This window comes from Anolis carolinensis, chromosome 5, assembly GCF_035594765.1.
Source record: "Anolis carolinensis isolate JA03-04 chromosome 5, rAnoCar3.1.pri, whole genome shotgun sequence".
NCBI lineage: Eukaryota > Metazoa > Chordata > Lepidosauria > Squamata > Dactyloidae > Anolis > Anolis carolinensis.
This window is the reverse complement of record NC_085845.1, coordinates 136,611,886-136,633,539: the sequence shown is the minus strand read 5'-3', so window position 1 is coordinate 136,633,539 and position 21,654 is coordinate 136,611,886. Positions and strand designations below refer to the sequence as shown.

Below are 21,654 nucleotides of genomic sequence, written 5' to 3'. Positions count from 1 at the left end.
CAGTATAATAACTATTGAATAAGCTGCCACTTGGCAATATGGGGCCGGGCTGTGGCGCAGCTGTTGAGCAGCTGCCTTAAATCACTCTGACCATGAGGTCATGAGTTCGAGGCCAGCCCGTGGCGGGGTGAGCACCCGTCAATTAAAAATAAAAAATAGCCCCTGCTCGTTGCTGACCTAGCAACCCGAAAGATAGTTGCATCTATCAAGTAGGAGATAAGGTACCACTTATAAAAAAAAAGTGGGGAGGCAAGATTAACTAATTTACGACCTGGTATGAGGAAGTGCCGTCAGTGTGGATGATGAAGCAGCTGCTCCCCCCTGTGGCCAGAATCGAACATCCCCTCAGAAGAAGGTTAACTTGCCTCTGCGTGTCTCTCTCTGTCTCTGTTTGATGTGTTTATGGGCATTGAATGTTTGCCCTATGTGTGTTATAATGTGATCCGCCCTGAGTCCCCTTCGGGGTGAGAAGGGCGGAATATAAATACTGTAAATAAATAAATAAATAAATAAATAGCTATAGAGCAATGGTTTGAGATTTGGACTATGACTCTGGGGAGCAAGGTCCAAATCCCTGCTCAGCTATGGAAACCCATAGATGGCCTTGGGCTATTCATATACTCTTGGACTCAGAAGAAGACAATGGAAAACCACCTCAGAACAATTCTTTCCAAGAAGACCCTCAGGGTCACCATAAGTCAGAAATTATTTAAAGGCACACAACAAACAAGTAGCTATAGATAGGTATAGATACAGAACCTTTCCATTGTTTTTTGTGGTAACTATTACAATGTCTTCAGTCTCATGTGAACTCTATTACACATACCAATGTACCATGTATATTGGCTTCTCTATTCATTTAGGAGTCAAGTGCTTTTTAGTTATCATTTTAATATACCAGCCTTGAACTACAGCCCCTGGTGGTGGTGGTGGTTGTTATTATTATGTTTATTATGTTTGATTGATTATTTATACCCCACTTTTTGTCTCCACAAAAGAGACACAAAGCGGTTAGGAGACTCAAAGCAGCTCATAATCTATATATGGTTCATAGCCATATATATAACATTAAAGGTCTTTCTTTGTGGGTAGATCTGCCCACAAAGGCATCCATTTTTTCATGTTTAATAGTTTAATATAATAGATGCATTTATTTTTATTGTTGGTAATGATATTAATTAACGCAAATATATAGTATAATAACAATGTTTAATGTTCTTTTTCAGTGCTGGTGTTGGAAGGACAGGTACATACATAGTGTTAGATAGTATGTTACAGCAAATTCAGCATGAGGGGACTGTCAATGTATTTGGATTCCTAAAGCACATACGAACACAGAGGAATTATTTGGTGCAAACAGAGGTAAGAAGAAGTAGTTTGTCTATGTTTTAGTGTACAGTTCTGTATCATAAAATCTCAGAAAAGACATTTTAAAGTGCTGATATGTGCAAAATTTAAAAAGTCAGAAAACTTTATTGGAAGCTTAAGGCCCAGCTACCAAAAACAACAAGGAAAGAAGGAAGGAAGGAAGGAAGGAAGGAAGGAAGGAAGGAAGGAAGGAAGGAAGGAAGGAAGGAAGGAAGGAAGGAGGGAGGGAGGGAGGGAGGGAGGGAGGGAGGGAGGGAGGAAGGAAGGAAGGAAGGAAGGAAGGAAGGAAGGAAGGCAGGCAGGCAGGCAGGCAGGCAGGAAGATTTGAAAAACATGTTTTAAAGGTGTCTTGAGCTTGGTCCTGCAGCGTAACTCTAGAAGACAGGGCAAGAATGCATGTACAGGCTCATATAATGGTAGATACATGTGTCTGTATGTGTGCACAACCATTCCGGAGCTTATTTCACTTCTTCTCAAGGTTCCATGTTCTGCATCTGAGGCTATTTAGTAAGAAGCACCAAAGTGTAGAATAGCATGGCCCTAGAGTTCTTTTTTGAAAGAGTATATTCAAAAACCTTTTATTTGCAATAAAGGACACAATTGAGTAGTATTAAAAAGCTTAAAACAGGAAGATGAGTCATATTTTCATAGATAATGCCTAACCCATTTAGGAATGTGTGACTTTCTTTCAGCCATCTACAAAAATGAAGTTAGTGCAGACCCTGAAAAATGAATGGAATTGACTGATTGGAACAATAAACTTCTTTTCAGATGCACTCCTTATACGTTTTCTCCTACGTAGTACTGAAATGACAGACTAGAAGCAAAATAATCTGCCATGTAGATCTGTCCTAGATATTATGCAAACCTTCTAAATAGATGCTAAACTAATAGCATAACTTGGTTAATACTTATGTAAAAGTAAGGTGGGTGAACTTATTTAGTTGTACTGTTTTCTTTCAGTTTGAACGAAAATACATTTCTGGCTGCTGTGTATATGATCTTTTTTGCTTGTTTGTTTTTGTTTGTTTGTTTACTTATATCAATGTGAATGAAGCCAGGAGGCAGTTAGATTAGAATAAACATTGCACTTAAAATGCTTTCACTGGGTTTATTTCCCTTTTCCCAAATCAGGAACAGTATGTCTTCATTCATGATGCACTAGTGGAGGCCATACTTAGCAAAGAAACAGAAGTACCTGAGAATCATATCCATGCCTATGTAAATTCACTCTTAATTCCAGGAGCAATGGGAAAGACAAGATTAGAGAAACAATTTAAGGTGAGACACTGGAATTCCAAGGATTCAGAAGATTCGCTTTGACAGAAAAATTATCATATAGCTATTGGATAAAGCTATTAAAGCTAACTTCAGCATTTAAATAAAACCTGAAGTCTCATTCTGGTTTCCCATTGTTGGCTAAGATTTGGGGAGGATGTTTGGGGAGAAAGGAGTGCTCATAATGTAGGAACACCATGTTTCCTTTTTTTTGGTCATTCATGGCTGTACACTTGTATGCATGCAAATTCTGATCTTCAGGCAGCTGAATTGAAGCTAGGTAAATATATCTGAAAGGATTTGCTGAGGGCATAGGCAGGAGACCTTGGTTATCATGTATGGAAATAAAGACACACTATAGCCCAAATTGGGCAGGGTGATTATAGGGTTCAACCTTTGCCCCCATATGCTGTAGCAGACTGTGCTGCACTATTTTTGGCTGGCAAATTGATTGAAAGTTTTTCGTTCACATCTTGCTTTTCCAGCCATGTTATTATTCCAATTCTGCAAGTATTTGCTATGCCATTCTCCTGTTGGTGCACTATACTGGCGGTTATATTTTTTCCCGAGTTCATGTAACAGTAGTGAGGGAAAACAAGCAAAACTTGTCATGTCCATGTAATCACTTTCTGTTTTGTCCTCCTTCCTTCATAGCTGCTAAATTTGTGTCCTTTTCCCTCCTACTGCTACCATTAGATTATTGCAGCTATGGCAGTGTAATTACATCAGCATCAGCAGAAATCCAGCTAATGTGTTCCAATGCAGCTACACTGATAGTTTAGGCATTCAGACAGGCTAAAAATGTGGGACCTATCTGGGTTTTTACTGGGGGTGTCCTAACAATGCCCCTGGTAAAAATGAATTAATTAGGAATGACATCACTTATTCTGAATTAATTAAATACCTCATTATATCTGAGCCTTCCTGAAAGGCCCAGATATAATTGGGCATTGGGCCTGTGGGGACTCATTTCCAGGTAGTCCTGGGACTATCCACGGGTGAGTTCCCATTTGCTAACCTCAACCGTTTGGGCTCTTGGTGCCCAAAGGTCTAGGATGGCACCCAATCCCTCTCCCACAGCCCCCAAAGTACCCCTAAAAACTTAAGAAAACTTACCTAGCTGCCATTAAATTCCTTCTCATTGCCTCTTGGCATGAGGAAATGACGTGCCAGGAGAGGGGGGGACAAGGAGGAACTTAATGGTGGCCAGGTAAATTTTCTTTCGTTTTTAGGGGTACTTTGGGGCCTTTGGTGTGTTGCATGCCATTTTGATTGCTATCGAGTTGGCATGTAGACACACACACGCGCACGCACACACGGAAAAGCCCAGGTTTTTGCGGCGCAGTGGGGACCCGCTTTGGCGTGCATTTCTGACCTGCCTGGAAGTTCCCTAAGATATTTGGAATTGTGTTGTCGAAGGCTTTCATGGCCGGGATCACAGGGTTGTTGTATGTCTTTCGGGCTGTGTGGCCATGTTCCAGAAGCATTCTCTCCTGACGTTTCGCCCACATCTATGGCCTCACAACCTCTGAGGATGCCTGCCATAGATGTGGGCGAAACGTCAGGAGAGAATGCTTCTGGAACATGGCCACACAGCCCGAAAGACATACAACAACCATATTTGGAATTCACTAAGCAGTAGAATCTATAATGTGTTGTCCTGGCATAAATCCTACTTAAATGTGTGCTCCTGTCACACATAAACTAAACTCTGTTCCTTTTATTTTGTCTTCAGCTACTTAGCCAATCTAATATACAGCAGTGTGATTATTCTACTGCACTAAAGCAGAGTAACAGAGAAAAGAACAGGACTTCATCCATAATTCCTGGTATGTTTATTGAGAAAATCTTAACATGTTGCTCAGTGAGCCATTTACTCCAGTATCAGCACAGATTCTAAAGATTATAAAGAAAGCTCAATGGTCACGGCACCGCCACTATTCAATGCCTGTTATCATTTCAGATATTAATGGGTGGCATCCTTAGTGGTCTATGTGAATTTTGCCATAGTTGTGCTGATATTTAATCCCTCATATCTAATTAAATATGTACCATTATGTGTTGGCAACTAATTAAAAGGGGGCTACGGAGGCAGCACTCCATTAGGAGAATAAGATATTTATATGATGCAGGCAATATTTGCTGAATTGATACGCAATTATTCTGGAGTATGTACAAATGTGATTGCCATGACCTCACTCACAGTGGGTGGAAATTATTTGGGAAAGGCTTGGCATGAGTTTTAATGTACTTTTGACACAAATGGGTTTCTAAGTTGTACATTATTGATGTGGCACATGTAGGGTTGCCAGATTGAAAATTGGGGATATCTCCTATGCTGTGAATGGTTGTGTAGACCAGCAAACTTCAGAAGATATTGCTGGTAATGCAACCAAGTAACACTTTGTGAAATTCCCTTATCTACATAACCATTAAAGGGACGGGAGACCTCCCCAGTTTTCACTCTGGCCACCCTCAGTACAAAATAGGAAATGTTTTTCCATAAGTAAATTTAAACCACTGATGTAGCAGTCAAACACCATGCAGTAGAAGTGAAGCCAACCTGGGTCCACTGTACCTCATCATTGCTGAAATAAGAGAGGAGAGAGAGATAGCCTTTTGTCATTCATTATCCATGTAATCTCACTCTAAAGTTTGAAAAAGTTGCCTGGACTGCTTTTTCTAAAATCCCTCAAGGGATGTGGGATTCTTATGTTGTGATGCAAAGAAGTAAGATTTTGAAGCTTGAGTTGGAGCAATGCAGACTGGAGCAACTAAATAGCAGGATTTTGCCCATTTGCTTGATCAAAGCTCATAATGTTTGTTTTACAGTAGAAAGATCAAGAGTTGGTATATCATCCTTGTCTGGTGAAGGCACAGACTACATCAATGCTTCCTACATCATGGTAAGTGTCTTATGTTGGTTTGTGGCTGTAAGAAATTATTAAGTTGAAATAGAAATTGTGAGTTTTCTCATTTATACACTAATTTGAATAGTCTGCATTTTTTCAGCTGTTCTGGATGCCTCATTTTGTGGATTACACATCTTTCCTGTGTTTGTGTAAATCACTCATATGCATATGTTTATGGATGTTTCAATTAGAAAGCCTTTCAGTGAGGCCTACCACTGTGCAGTAATGTCTAGTTCTGACACAATTAATAGTCTTTTTCAGAGGAAAGTACTGTAATAGGTCCCTGCTGCACTCCTCTTAATTGAAGCTTTCTCTTCTGCCAGAAGACATTTATCCACTTATACGTCTTTTCTTCCCCTTGACGGCATAATTCCTTCCCCTCCCAAATAGGAAAATGTGTCTGATTTTCCACCTTTTTTTTCAAACAGACATGAAGTGGCGTAAAATATGGTAGCATAAAATACAGATGTCCGTACATGTGCTTTCTGATGGTACAAAATAATAATACAATAGGGTTTTTTTGGGGGGGGGGGTGAATGGTTTTTCTTTTTCCCCCTGTGTTTTCTGTGTTTGGAACTGGAATAGGATAATATAAACAGTTTTATCATCTGATCTTCTTTTTGCTACAATTCAACTTTAGTTTTTAATTCTTTTAATAGAATTTTGCTTTGTTAATATTGATAAAATATATTTGGTCTCAACTGAATGTGTTTACTTTGCAGGGTTATTATCAAAGTAATGAATTCATTATTACCCAGCATCCTCTCCTACATACTATTAAAGATTTCTGGAGAATGATATGGGACCACAATGCCCAGATAATTGTCATGCTTCCAGATAGTCAAAATATGGTAAGATAAGTCACAAATACATCCATTCATATCAGTATTTTCATTGAGTGACTATATGGCTCAACAGGAAATATAGAACTTCATATACTTTCATTCTGTATCAGCTCATCTAATAATTATTTTGATGTTAGTCATATATTTTTGTCTTTGTTATAGTTTGAATGTGGACTAGGGAAATAATCTCATATAGTAACAATAATTATACAGAATGCCAGAATGTATGAATTCTGGAGAGTTGAGATTTGTTCAACGTTTATACTGGAAACACCCAAGAATGGTGATGTGTTTGGAATTCAGCTCTTGGCAAGTAAAGATAATGGCCCATAATCTCTACAGATGTCCATCATTTTTTTCATGTCTTAGGGATCAGGGCTCTGTCAAAAATTAGCATTACTGTAGTTGAAAAGTTGAATCCAGGCAAAATTATCATTACTTGAAAAGTTGAATCCAGCTTTAAAATGCAAGACTGATCACTTGATGTCACCAGGTAGATTGAGAGGTAAAAAAATAGTCTGCTTAGTAGACTGAATAGGGCATGGTTGAAAGAGTAGACCAGGAGTCAAAAAAGTGGAACAGGGGTGCATGGGTATGATTTAGATCAGGGGTCCCCAAACTAAGGCCTGGGGGCCGGATGCGGCCCTCCAAGGTCATTTACCTGGCCCCCACTCTCAGTTCTAGACTTAGGCTTGCCCAAAGTCTGAAATGACTTAAAGGCACACAACAACAACAACAATCCTACTTAACTTGACTATCTCACTAGCCAGAAGCAGGCCCACAATTCCCATTGAAATCCTGATAGGTTTACTGTATGTTGGTTAAAACTGTTTTTATTTTTAAATATTGTATTGTTCTTTCATTTACTAATATTGTGCTATGGTAATAATAGAATATATTGTGTATACATATAATATTGATACTAATATTATAATGTCATACAATATAATACTAATAATAATGCAACATAATAATATTAATTATACATTATATATTAAATATAATATTATGGTATAGTGGTATAGTACAATATAGTAATATCCAATGCTAATATTGTGCTATGCTAATAATATAATATATTATATGTACATAAAATATTGATACTAATATTATAATGTCATACAATATAATACTAACAATAATGCAACATAATTATACATTAAATATTAAATGTAATATTACTAATAATATTACAGTGTAGTGGTATAGTACAATATAGTAATGTATAATGCTAATATTGTGCTATGCCATTAATATAATATATTGTATATACATACAACTTGTAAGACGCTCTTGAGTCCCCTTCGGGGCGAGAAAGGACAGGGTATAAATGTAGTAAATAAATAAATAAATAGTTGTTGTTGGGAGGGTTTTTTTGCACTACAAATAAGACATGTGCAGTGTGCATAGGAATTTGTTCTTTTTTTCTCTCCAAATGATAAATTGGCCCCTCAACAGTCTCAGGGACCATGAACCGGCCCTCCACTTTAAAAGTTTGAGGACCCCTGATTTAGATAATTGAAAGAGTGTATTGTTAGAAAGCAAGGAATTGAAAGGCAAGCATAATCTCTGTTTTTATTACATGTTCTTAGTTTCATATGCATAATTGCATCTTCTGGCCTGATCTTCCCAGAGCTATTTTACTAAACAGCAGCTACATCAAGAGATGGAGGTCTGTTCAGCTGGTGACTAGGGTATGGGAAGTTAACGTTTCCACCATATTCTACTAGTGAGTTAGGTTGCAATAAGGAATTGTGATGTGTCCTTTTGATTGTGGCAGCCCTGCTCATTGGCAGAAGAGTGGAAATATCCTCCTCTGCCTCAGGGCGCTTCCAGACAGTGTTAAAACGGATAAACAAACACGGGACCTCAGAGCAGGTCCCCACAGAGACCTGCCAGTCCTGGGCTTTCTTCCCCCACCATCCTCACAGCCCTTCTGTGTCTCGGGAGGACGGACGGGGAACATCTACTGGACTTTTTTTTTAAATCACTCAATTGTGCACTGATGCATATGTGCACACATATGAATATCCTAATACAAATATGGAGAGGTTCCTATGTGCATATATATGCATCAGTGCATAACAGCAGGAATATTTAATGTCCCTGGATTTCCCTCTTTCCCCAGTTGCTTATTCACATTCTATTTAATATTATAAAGTTTCTGAGACCTTTAATGGCTTTTCGCTTCTCTCTTGAAACCAGCTGAAAATTAGTTGTGTCTCAATGGGAGCCCCAAAAGCTTATCAGTTGTTTCGAGCCTTTTAAAACCAGCATGGGCATGAAGCAGTCTCTATGGCGGTAAAGTGGAAAATCCCAATCTTTACATGACTGCAGGGCCACACAGACATGGGAAAATCCACTTTTTTCGCCTGGAACCAGGATAAAAGAGGACCTTTTTGAATCAGGTTTTTTTCTCCATTGCTGTGATTCAGCATGCATTTAGCACAAACATCCTCTAGCCACCCCCCTCTTCTTTTTTTTTAACCCGTTCTCTCTCAAATGGTAGATACTGTCTGGAAATACCCTCAATCATCAGCTAAAGAGAGCTTCATCTCTTGGTGCGGCTGTTTGTAAAGTAGGTTTGAGAGAGCATTCTCATATGTTAGTGAATATGGAGTTGTTATGGACCTTTAACTCTAAGTTACAAATCTTTAACTGCAATGCCATAATTTTTTTTAAAAAAATGGTCCAACCATGGATAGTGTTTTGCTTAGACATAACATAAACCGGACATTATTATACAGTTATAGTCTGTATGAATTACCATAACTAACATTGTCAGTTAAGATAAGTCATATGTGTGTATTTTTTCCCCTGTGTTCCTTCAACAATCAGTTTAGTGGTTCTACTCAAACTGATATCTTAATTTCAGTTTATGGCTGATTTGGAATTTAATTAGAATTTTTTTTTCTTTTAGCAGGCTGAAGATGAATTTGTATACTGGCCAAACAAAGAGGATCCTATAAATTGTGAGAGCTTCAAAGTCAGTTTGATTTCTGAAGAACATAAATGTTTGTCAAATGAAGAGAAGCTAATAATCCAAGATTTCATTTTAGAAGCTACACAGGTATTCTTCTATCTCACCATTGATTTGTGGATCTACTCAGCCATCCCTGTCAGGAAAGGCAGCTGCTCTCCCATTTCACAAACAATTTGAGGGCAACTTCTTCTCCTAATGGAAATAGCTTTTCTTGCCATCTCTCCCCCACTGTTACATACTGCTCAAGAAAGTGCTATTGTCAGTATAATGGGAAGTTTCTCTAGTGTGAGTCATGAATAGGATTAATACCTCCACATCTGCTGAGGTTAGGGCCATAATACACTGAACTTTGGAAAAAACATGAATAAAAAAACCTTTTTTAAAATCTTAGAGAACATTTCTCTAAAAATCTCAAAGTCTTCCAGGTAATCTCTATAACCAACTTCCAGTAGAATTGCTAGAGAGAATCTTTTAATCATATCCACAAAAGTCAAATTGATGTATTCTGGTGATCAGGGTGCCAATAGGTGATATTTTCACGCCTAGCCTTAGATTATACATGCTGGTGCAATAGGAACCTTTAATAGTTGCAGCCTCACTTATTGGTGTGAGAGAGGCAGTGATGACATCTTTCCATGCTGTAATCACTCCAGAATGTTACAGTGTCTAGTAAGGTAAATTGAAGGAGGAAGTTACAAACTTGGTGAAAGTATCTCAGTCATGGCTATAGAGGGATCATGAATACGGATCAGTTGTGGATGACCAACTTCAGGCTAGGCATTTTCAATATGATACTGAATTCCAGCCACTGTTTCTATATTAAATAATCCAAATTGTTGGGGATATTAACCCTATCTCTTTCATTTTTGAAGGATGATTATGTTCTTGAAGTGAGGCATTTTCAGTGCCCGAAATGGCCAAATCCAGATAGCCCAATCAGTAAAACATTTGAACTAATAAATGTCATCAAAGATGAAACTTCCAACAGAGATGGACCTATGATTGTGCATGACGAGTAAGTAATAATGTTCCTGTTGCAGCTGTTGAGTTTATTTATATCTTGAAAAATGATTATTAAAGTAGGAATCTTTGGAGGTTTTCATGGCCGGAATCAGTGGGTTGCTGTGAGACTTTCGGGCTGTATGGCCATGTTCCAGAAGCTTTCTCTCCTGACGTTTTGCCGACATCTGTGGCAGGCATTCTCAAAGGTTGTGAGGTATATGCGTATACAACCTCTTAGGATGCCTGCCACAAATGTGGGTGAAACATCAGGAGAGAAAGCTTCTGGAATATGACCATACAGCCCGAAAGACTCACAGCAATCCAAAGTAGGAATCAATTTCAATAGCAGGGAAAAAGTGACTTAGAGCAAAGGACAAGAGTCTCGGCAGATTTTAGAGACTTATCAGAGTAAATAATCAAAAGTGGGTTTAAGAGCCTTTGCTGTGGGATGTTTTTGTAATGCCCCCAAATGCAGTAGTAATATTAATCACATGGGTCAAGTGGTTCCATATATTCATATTCAAGGGAACCCATTCTCTTTTACATGAACATTTGGTAGATATGGCCATTTGATTGTTTATGAAGAGTAATCATGTGTAGTAGAAATTGGTTACTAGGAGTAAATCCCATGTTATCTGACCCTCTGCTCCTGCTGCTGTTTCCTAAATGGCACTTGTTTAGAAAACTGTATCTTGTCAAAATTCAGGAAATGAGCTCTCCCTCTCTTTTTCTAATATTCTGTTGTTTTTAACCTTCAAAAAAGGCATGGAGGAGTGACAGCGGGTACTTTCTGTGCATTAACAACGTTGAAGCATCAGTTAGAAAATGAAAACTGTGTCGATGTTTATCACGTAGCCAAGATGATCAATTTGATGAGGCCTGGAGTCTTTATAGACATTGTAAGTAAGCTGGTTTCCTGCACAATTTTTTTGTGACATGAATAAACACTAACAAAATAATATAATTCTATCTTTTTTTAAAAAAAATCTATAAAACATCATTAAAACTTGCATGCAATGTTTTATATAAGAATGGTAATAAGATGAATACAGCCAATAAAGGGCAAATATAGTTGAACAAATGCTACCTGCTTTGCTTATTTGCCCAGTTTACTAGTACAGTATTGATTGATTTGGGAATGAAATACACATGTGTAAAATGAGAAAACGTATCCTGTTTAATAACAGACCTTCGTGGTAGTGGCAATTTTCATTTGGTGTGCTGTCTGTTGGAGCAGGGAGGTGGGGAAAATTTGACCCTTCCGCACCAGTCTAATTGTAGACTCTAAATATGAGATACACATTCCTCTCCTGGTATGGTACTCTTGTAGACTCTAGAGATACAAGCTTTTTGTCTCAAATCAGTGAAATGCTTGTTTAATTGCACTGGTTCAAGTACTTCCATGGTTAAAACAAATATTTGACCCTAATAAATGAAATAGAACAAGTCAACACACATTACCTTGGAAAAGCAGATTAGAACAACAGATACGGGTTAAATTGTTTCATGAAAAAATGTTTTTTCTTGAGTAAATGGCTTTAAATTGCTTCTCCAGACTATTACTTTAAACCTGTAAGAAAGCTTTTGTGCATTTAACTCATTATGGATAGGGTGCATGTTTTGTTCCCATTTCAGTACAAATTCAGGGCAGCTTCTGTTTCCCTGACAAATGAGACCTGTTGGGAGAAAACTATAGGAGGAATGAGTCACTGGTATTGTTCGCCTCTCTTCTCTGTGGCATTTGATGGCATTAACGATGGCATCTTGTTTCATTTAACTCTCATACTATATAATATCTCTATTACACTCTCTCTGTAATAACTTTTATTTCATTTGTTTTGAGATCTTACTAAATCCATTGTTTTATGATCACTGAATACAGACACTCCTTCATGGGATGTTTTGGTGGCATTTGTATCTTTCAGATACTAGCCACTTCATCGCATTTACTAAATTCCACCAAGTCCTACACTTAAAATCTGGTAGCCCACTGTGTTCATCACATTAGGTTGAGCTCAAGTATAAGGTAGAATGTTCTTTCCATATTTTAAGCGTGGGGGGCAGCATTCTTTTCAAACGTTTCAGGAAGTGGTTGTGGAAGTGGATATTTGGGGAATGATCCAGATGAATGGCCAATTCACTAATGTGATAGCATTTGTTGCTCTCAGGATTAAAATGAGATGTTTTCCCAATTTGTGGGAGGAGAAATTGTGGGAGGAGCCGTGATACCCTTGTATCCGTTTATTATGCCATGTTTCCATGCTGTGCAGTCCTGAGAGTTATAGTTTCCCAAGTTCCATACCCTTCTCTGGGTGCATTTACACTATGGAAGGAATGCTCTTGGACCCCACTTTAAATACCATAGCTTCATCCCATGTGATCCTGGAGGTTATAGTTTCCCAGTATCCATACCCTTCTATGGGTGCATCTGGAATGGAGAATAAATGCAGTAGGAACCCATTTTAAATGCCATTATTATTATTATTATTATTATTATTATTATTATTATTATTATTATTATGCATGTCTCTATGCTGTGCAGTCCTAGAAGTCATAGTTTTCCAAGGTCTATACCCTTCTTTTGGTGCATTTACAATATAGAATTAATGCCCTTTCACTCCACTTTAAATGCCATGGTTCCATGCAATGGAGTCCTACTGGGAGTTATTGTTTCCCAAGGTCCATACCGTTCTGTGGGTGCATCTATACTGTGGAATGAATGCAGTTGGACCTTACTTTAAATGCCATGTCTCCATGAGATGGTCTTGGGAATTGCAGTTTTCCAAGGTCCATGAACCTTCTGTGGGTGCATCTACCCTGTGAAATGAATACAGCTGGACCTTACTTTAAATACCATAGCACCATACTATGCATTTCTGGGAGTTATAGTTTCCCAAGGTCCACACCTTTCTCTGTGGGGTAGCCGAGAAAAGAGAGAGGGAGAATGCATTGCCGCTTTCCCTCCCTCCTTCCTTGCTTCCTTCCCCGGTGGGGCAACGGAAAGATAGGATAGACTGAAGGCTCAGGAAATTGAAAACATGTAACAACTGACATTTCAAAGAGAGGAGGTGGGTGGGATAGTGGGGGATGGCGGACGGAGCCAAATCTCTACAGTGTGATGGCAAATGAACTGAAAGAATATTGAGTACAACTGATAGATTTAGCAATGTGATGAAGGTAGGGAAGTCATCCGTTTCATTTCAACGCGGAGTCTGACTGAGTTCTACTGTGCTAAACACTTCCCTGCTTCAATGTGATGAAGTCCTTTGTCTAAAGAGTTTTGCTATATTTCTTCAAATGTTAAAGTTATGCGGAATAGGCATTAATTCCCCAATTCTATCAGCAGAAGTTACCAACTGCATTTGCTGTTAAAAGGAATGGTGCTTGTCTTTGGGACGAACTACACTCACCAAAATCCTTTTCTCCCCACTCCACTCCCCAACACCCTTAGGACCACTATCAGTTTCTCTACAAAACCATTCTCAGTCTTGTTAGCTCAAGGCAAGAAGAAAATCCTTCAGTATCCATAGACAGTAATGGCTCAGCTTTACCAGATGGCAATGCAGCGGAAAGCTTGGAATCTCTAGTTTGACTGTGGGCAGAACATGACCGACCATGATTATCCAGAGCTCGAAATTTCAGTATGGCTTTCTTTTTAAAAAAAAATGGATGAAATTATCCAGCTAGACATGATAATCTTTTTATTTCATTTCTTCAAACAAACACTGCAAATGACTTAATTACTGAACTTATATCATTAACAATGTGTGCCTTTTTGAAATATTTCTTGTAATGCATTTTGTTATGTTTTGAACTAACTTGATTGAACTTTACTGTGTTTCTACAAATGAAATTGTGGTCTCTTTTACAGTATTAGTTTCTAATTTCTCAGGCTTTATTTTAACTTAAATTTAAGGTTCTCAACAACAAACATGTAATGTTTTAGTATCCCGTTTACTTGCTGTTATTTATAGCATTCCTTACATTTGTTAGAAATTAAACTTTTAATATGGTAGAATGTAAATATGCTCTTCTCTGTAATATTCAACATTTTAAGATTTTGGTAGGCATTTAGAATAGCTGTTACTTACTGTAAATATTTCTAGAGTGGATTCCATGGACCAAATTTATATTTATAATTGTAGATTTTTATATTTTACTACAAAGTCGGTTTTCTAGTTCTGTGTAATTGCATTGTTAAAATGATGTAGTCCCGTACCTGTTAAATTTTAACAAGCATCTTCTGATACGTTATCATGCATCCTAAGTGAGTAACCGTATCTCTGCATGCAGTTTTAACTTTTGTGGGAAATTGAAATATCCTTGTTTTGAGATAAGACATTTCTATGAAAATAACATCTGTACTCAGCATTGTTTAAACCATTTTTATCCAATGAATTGCAAAAATAAATATCAGTACCTTGAAGACACATAATATCACTGGTGAATGTAGTCTCCTCTACTGTGGCTTCACAAAAAAATCTCTTACGTCTCATGGAGGGAGAGGAGATACTGACTGTCCACCTCTAGCTGCAACAATTGTGGAGGTTTTTCTTATCGTATATACATTTCAATGCATCTGGCATTTATATATCCCAGACTGAAAATAAAGCCAAGGGTGGTTTTCTGTCACCTTTTCTCCCCTCACCAGAACTACCTGCCTGCACTAGTTCTTTGGTCATTTCTTTTATACTAGAAAATATCACTATATTTTATAATATCACTATATAAGTGATATTAAGGTCAATTTAATTGTGAAATATTATATAAGCAACTAGCTGTGCCCAGCCACGCGTTGCTGTGGTGTTGTCTGGTGGTGTTGGTGAGAAATTGTTGAGGTAGTGGTGGTATTGAATGTCTGTTGTATGGTTGTCTTTATGTTTAGTATGCACACTGAAGTGGATTATATGGCAGTGTGGAGTCAAGATAATCCAGTTCAAAGCAGATAATATAAGATTCTAAATGGGTTATATAGCTGTTTGGAAGGGCCTTGAGTCTACACTGCCATATAATCCAGTTAAAATCTGATAATCTGTGGAAGAGGCCTAAGTGAGGCCTAACTGTGCCTGTCCCCTGGGTTGAGTGAGTTGCTAGGAGACCAAGTGGGTGGAGCTTAGCCTTCAAACTGGCAGCAATTGGATAAAAACTATTATTCCTCTCCCTGTAATTAGGACTTTATTTTTCTTTTCTTTTTGTTGTATCAACCTAGAGCCGTGAATGATGGGTTGTGTTGTCAAATTTCGAGGTTGGGGGGCCTGTAGTTTTGTTGTTTTGTCCGCTGCCCTGATGCCATCACTCTTTTATATATATAGATAGTCATGGGCCTGAAATCTCTCTCATTTGTTTAATCCGTGTTTTTGTTTCGTGCCATTCATTCATTTGGCACGATACGGGAGACCTCTTGCCAAATGGAAAAAGCAGTGAAATGAAAGGAAAATGGGATCGGTAATCATTTGGTCACCTAATTTTCATCCCATTGGTGGGAATGGGTGGGCTCCCCACACTCCCCTTCCCCTCAATTTTAGGGCTAGAGCATCTCACCATTTCACTGATCCTCAGGCTCTCTCCAGCATTCACTTGAATTGTCAGGTTTGGTGGGATGAATCCGGATAAGCAAAATGCCATCTGTGGCTCATTGATGCTGTTTTTGCAACCCTTGGTTCTTCCAATTCCATTATCTTTTTAAATGGGTAGCAAGGCCCTCCTGTAGTTTTCAACACACAGTAACTTGGAAAGAGACTCTCTTTAAGAGTGTGTGTGTCCTGTAAGAAGGTTTGTATAGAATGAATGGAAGCAATGAAAGTTGAAACTTTTTAAGGACAAAATGAGATATAATTAATAATCTAAGAGGAATCCAGTAAGGCTCACAGAGTCCTAGACACTGAGCTGCCTTGAAAAGAAAGTATGTATAGTCAGACCTCCACATTTGCAGGTTTAATTATTTCTGTGGGTTTGATTATTTGTGGAAGTTAAGTTGCACTGGAAGACTCAGGGATTCCTAGATAGAACACTTATCTAGGCATTTTTAGATCCTCCAGGAGGATTCTATGGCCAACATCTGGAGGACCTCGAAATTCCTAGAAAAGTTTTCTCACCAGTAAAAAAAAGTTTTATTTGATTTTTTCCAGTTTAGCACCAGTTAACGTGGGGGATTGCCTATAAATAGAAATGCTCTTTAAAGTACAGACAGACATACAATCTTGATTATATGAGCAACTTGCTCAAAATACATGGACAGTTAACTTTCATCAGGGCAACTTCCTTCCCTCTTTATTTGTTTCAAAACAAGCACTGAACAAGAACAGTCCAAGTCTTATTTTTTCTCTTTTTTCTTTAGCTTTTCAATATCCCTTGGGATGTAAGTGCCACAGAGATAATTTTGATCTTATGGCTGCTTCCATAACCCCCTTTCCTAATCCTCTTGCCTTCTGTTTTCTATCCATAATCTCAAGCATGGAACCAATCAGAAAATCAAGACAGGAAAACACACTTGACCCAGGAAAACGTCTAAGAATGTAGTCCTCCATTCACTTGCCGAGGACTAAATCTCTTTATATGTATGTGGTGATGTTTGCTTTGAATAGGCCTGCATCGGACTGCATTGCATATGATTTATTCCCAGTAATGTCTTCTCTGCCACGAAGAAGGGGCCTGAAAGATACCTGCCCTCCAGCAGTCATTTGAAAAAATGATTACACAAGCCAACAAAATCAAACTTTTTGTAATAATCTGAAAGGAGAGTAGCACAGTTTAAATCATTTTTATGCTGATTTTTAAGTATGTTTTAATTTTTTTCCCATTATGTCAACTTTTTAAAATATGACAAATAGCTGTGAAGTCATTTCACTCAAATTTGTGTAACACAAGCCATCAAGTATTTTTCATCAGATATAATTTTAGTTCATTCTTATAGAGTTTTTTGCACTGAATTCAGATCTATGTTTGTTTTTTCTCTATCACATGCAATTTTTGCAATGAGGCTAATAGAATAATTAATGCATTTACTCACTGATATCAATAGAATCTAATTGATATCAGTGCATAAATGCATTAATTATTAGATTAGCCTCGTCGCAAAAACTACAAGGGAGAAAAAAAATAAACACAGATCTGAATTCAGCACAAAAAAACTCTATGAGAATGACCTAAAATTATAGCTGATGAAAAATACTTGTTGACTTGTGTTATCCAAGGAATCAACGGCTGCGTTCTTCCCACCCACCCCTATAATCACAATCATCTTAACTTGCTGACAAGTTTTTTTAAATACATAAATCTGTAGGATAATCTTTTTAGCAAGACACACAGTTTGATCTGGAAAAAAATGAAGAATTATAAGAAATCTTCCATAATCTTCAACTTGTCCTGGATTACTCCTTTTAATAAATGTGCATCCATTCCTAAATAGAACCAGCAAACCTTCCCAGACAAAAAGGATATATTTTGATTATTTTTGTATTGTAATCCATGCTACAGACTCAAAAGATACGGAGCTACTTCCTTAAACTAGGTCAAGTGTAGGGAAGATGTTATTTCAATTACTCCTGTGGGTCCTAATACATATTTAACTAGTACTGCAACTTTAAGGTGTTTTCCCCCCTCTAAAGATATGAAAACACATGTTAATGACTGCCCCATCTATAATGACCATTTAATATAATTTGAAGCTTCCTTCAAACTAGTATACAAATAACAAACACCCCAAAAAGTGTGTGAAAAAAGCCCGCAATGTGCATCAATGTTCTGTGGTTTGTATAATCATCATCTGTGCCTCAAACTGGTACGAGCCTTTCCTATGTAGTCCATTTTCCTCAATATCAGTTTGAAACTGCATTAAATAGTTAGTGTAGATGGCTACTTTGTTAGCATGGAGGGGGGGGGGAACACACCTAAAAAGCAAATATAGGAGTTGAACCTAACATCCCTTCCAGTGGAGAAAAAATATTTAGGCACAAACGCAACGACCATAAGATATGTTGGCTTTTTTCATCTGTGGATAGAACTGGGAAATCATTTGTATAAAAGGAAGCTGACTATAGTGGAAGCGGCAACTCTAGAATGCATGAGAATCTCTCTTGGTACACTGCTAAGTAAGAGCCCGAAAAATGCACATATCTGAACTGATTCTGTTAGTTTTCATCTCTATCAGCAGTACTTCTGTAAAATCTTTACTTCCTATTCAACACCAATATTCAACACTGTCCTTTCATTCTAAAATATACTGTGTATAGCAAAGCAATCTCACATCAATATATTGTGGTGGGGAAATCTACTCCTTCTTGGCTGTTACTGTAAAAAATTGCAGCTAGTCTCAGATGGTGGAAGATATAATCAGCCATGTTAAGGAAAAAAGTCCTTTTACATTGACCCTTTGGTTCTACCTTCTCACCGGAAAGAACATGAAGGGTTTGTTATTTAGCTGGAGATTGCACATAGCTGTTGCAGATGCACCTACAGGGAAAGACTCACTTCTTTTTTCTTTTTCAGATAATAAAGCAACACATGTTTCTCGTGTCATCTGTCAGTTACATTTCACTTTACCCACAGCTCAAAGCTGGCACTCTAGTGATATATTTAATCTTACTTTATACAGTTCACAACCCAGCTTTGATTCAAACAGACAACAATATGCCCTGTGACAAAGCCTTTCAACATTACAGAGACACCTGTTGACAGATTTACAGTTGGGGGAGAAAAGCAAAGATGGTTTCATAGAAATCTGGTTACCATTTCTCTCTGACTTGTACACAAGAATTTGGCTATATCAACTGGAATTTTGGAACAGTACTTTTTAAGACAATTATTTACAATCTTTAAATCAATAAATTTGAAATCACTGAAGTAATGTCATGTGCAAAATACAATGGGTTTGTCTCATGGCTGTAGCCAGAAAAAAATTTCGGAGGGGGTTTTGAAAATTTCGGGGGGGGGGGGGGTTGAACCCCTAACACACACACACACACACACACACACACACACACACACACACACACACCAGCTACAGACCTGTCAATATCTGCTTGAGATAGTGCCTGGAGGGACTCTTAATTTTTTGTGTCTCATAGACTTAGCATGGGGATTTGGTTAACCAGTTAAAATTTATGAGTAAACTAGGTTTTTTTTTTAACCTGAAAAATTTCGGGGGTGGTTTGAACCCCTAACTCCCCCTCTCCCCCACCCTCCACCCCCACTCCCCAGCTACAGGCCTGGTTTGTCTTCTTCTGCCTCAGAGAATAAAACATAGAGGAGTTATTATTTATTTATTGGATCAGAAGCGAACCGAGGATACAAGTTATAATGTATTTGAGAACACAAACAAAGTTAAAAAAAACCTTGGCATTATACTAAATGTCCATTGACCAGTAGCTGGCCACTTGGAGTGCCTCTGTTGTTGCTATAAGGTCTTCCATTGTGCATGTGGCAGGGCTCAGACTGTATTTTAGTAGGTGGTCTGTGGTTTGCTCTTCTCCACACTCGCATGTTGTGGATTCCACTTTGTAGTCCCATTTCATAAGGTTAGCTTGTGGTGCCAGAGTGCAGTCTGTTCAACACCTTCCAAGTCACCCAGTCTTCTGTGTGCCCAGGAAGGAGTGTCTCATCTGGTGTCAGCCACTGATTGAGGTTCCACTTTTGGACTCTTGTTTGCTGAGGTGTTCCTGCGAGTATCTCTGTAGATATTAGAAGACTCTTTATTGATGTAAGGCATTGGCATGCTGGCTGATATCTGAACAGGGGATGGGCCGGACATGTCACCGCCTTCAGAGGTGGTCCAATGGCGAGGCTAAGTAGGCAGCCGCCATTGGCGCACACCAACAGGGGGCGCACTCGAGGTGCCCCCATGAAAATGTGGTTCCGCCGCAGCCCCGCCGTTGCCCACCGCCACCTCTCTTTCATTTTTCCACAGCAGAATTCTTGCGTATGCGCGGAAGGGTCCCATCACCCAAAATGGCCGATGGGACCCTTCTGCGCATGCATAGGGGGTTGCTCGCTTGCTCACTCGCTCACGTGATGACGTAAGGCACGATGAGTGATGGGACCCTTCCGAACATGTGCAATGGGTCCCTCGCTCGCCAAACCGCCCGTCCGTGCAAGCGATGGAAGCCCTGTGTGCAGATGGGAGGCTTGGGTGCTTTACCCGTGCCGCGAGAGCGGATGGGAGGCTTGGGTGCCTTACCCGTGCCACAAGAGTGAGCAAATCTCTGCGCATGCGCACGAGTCCCATCGGCCAAAATGGTCGATGGGACTCTTCTGTGCATGTGCAGGTGTTCTCTCGCGAGTGAACCCCTGCGCATGCGCAGAAGAGTCCCATTGGCCATTTTGCCCGACGGGGCAGGAGCCGATGGTTGCCGCTGCCGGCAGCGGTATGTGCGGGGCCTTCGGGGGGGCGGAATTTCAGGGGGGGTGCGCGGCCACTAGGTTTGCCTACAAGGCAAAATTACCTAGGGCTGCTTCTGACTGCCTTGGTCCTTTCATTGCTGGCTGCTATTTCCCGATGGATGTCAGGTGGTGCAATGCCAGATAAACAGTATAATTTCTCCAGTGGTGTGGGGCATAGATATCCTGTGATAATGCGGCGTGTCTCATTAAGAGCCACCTCCACTGTTTTAACGTGGTGAGATGTATTCCACACTGGGCATGTGTATTCAGCAGCAGAGTAGCAAAGCGCAAGGGTAGATGTCTTCACACAGATGAGTGGATTCAAATTACAAGAAAAGAGATTTCATCTAAATATTACAAAGAACTATTTTTCTTTAAGGAGTGGAATAGACTACCTTGGCAGGTGGGAGAATGGACACCCTTTCTTTGGAGGTCTTTGAACCAAAGTTAGATGGGCATTTTTCAGAAGTGCACTATTATAGTTGGAACCAGCTGCTTAAATTAAAATTAAAAGCTTGTTGACAGAGATATCACTTTGTCTTCCAATCTAAAGAAGTGGTATTGCAACTAAATGAGTTGATTCTGCTATTGCTTATTATTATACAACTTAAAGATCTGAAAGTGAGTTGTTGCAGTATTAACACACACAAAAATCTGATACCTCCTCCATCTTACAAATTAATTTTGCAACCAAACAAAAGCAAAGACCTTGCATTTCCTTATTTAAAAGGGGCAGACTTTATTCTGCCTAAAATTACAGTAAGTCTAATACCAGGCAAATAGGACCTAGAGATCTTATAACCTGGAGGCACTCAATATGAATTTGTTTTTCCTTGACCTACAGGCACTCACACCACATTAATATGATGATTAATAATTATTAAACATC

General features: G+C 38.9%; 1 protein-coding gene across 4 annotated transcripts in view; it reads left to right on the top strand.

Moving 5' to 3' along the window:
* Window positions 1-14,823, top strand: part of ptprz1 (protein tyrosine phosphatase receptor type Z1) — a 116,603-nt gene extending 101,780 nt beyond the window's left edge. For all 4 annotated transcript variants that reach the window (XM_062982347.1, XM_062982346.1, XM_062982349.1 and 1 more), the window contains 9 exons: window positions 1,227-1,362; window positions 2,503-2,649; window positions 4,382-4,475; window positions 5,479-5,552; window positions 6,281-6,409; window positions 9,327-9,473; window positions 10,259-10,401; window positions 11,152-11,287; window positions 13,840-14,823. In XM_062982347.1, the coding sequence (XP_062838417.1) occupies window positions 1,227-1,362; window positions 2,503-2,649; window positions 4,382-4,475; window positions 5,479-5,552; window positions 6,281-6,409; window positions 9,327-9,473; window positions 10,259-10,401; window positions 11,152-11,287; window positions 13,840-13,980 (1,147 nt within the window). In that variant the 3' untranslated portion in view covers window positions 13,981-14,823. The remainder of the gene's footprint in view (window positions 1-1,226; window positions 1,363-2,502; window positions 2,650-4,381; window positions 4,476-5,478; window positions 5,553-6,280; window positions 6,410-9,326; window positions 9,474-10,258; window positions 10,402-11,151; window positions 11,288-13,839) is intronic.
* Window positions 14,824-21,654: the final 6,831 nt, after the last annotated feature.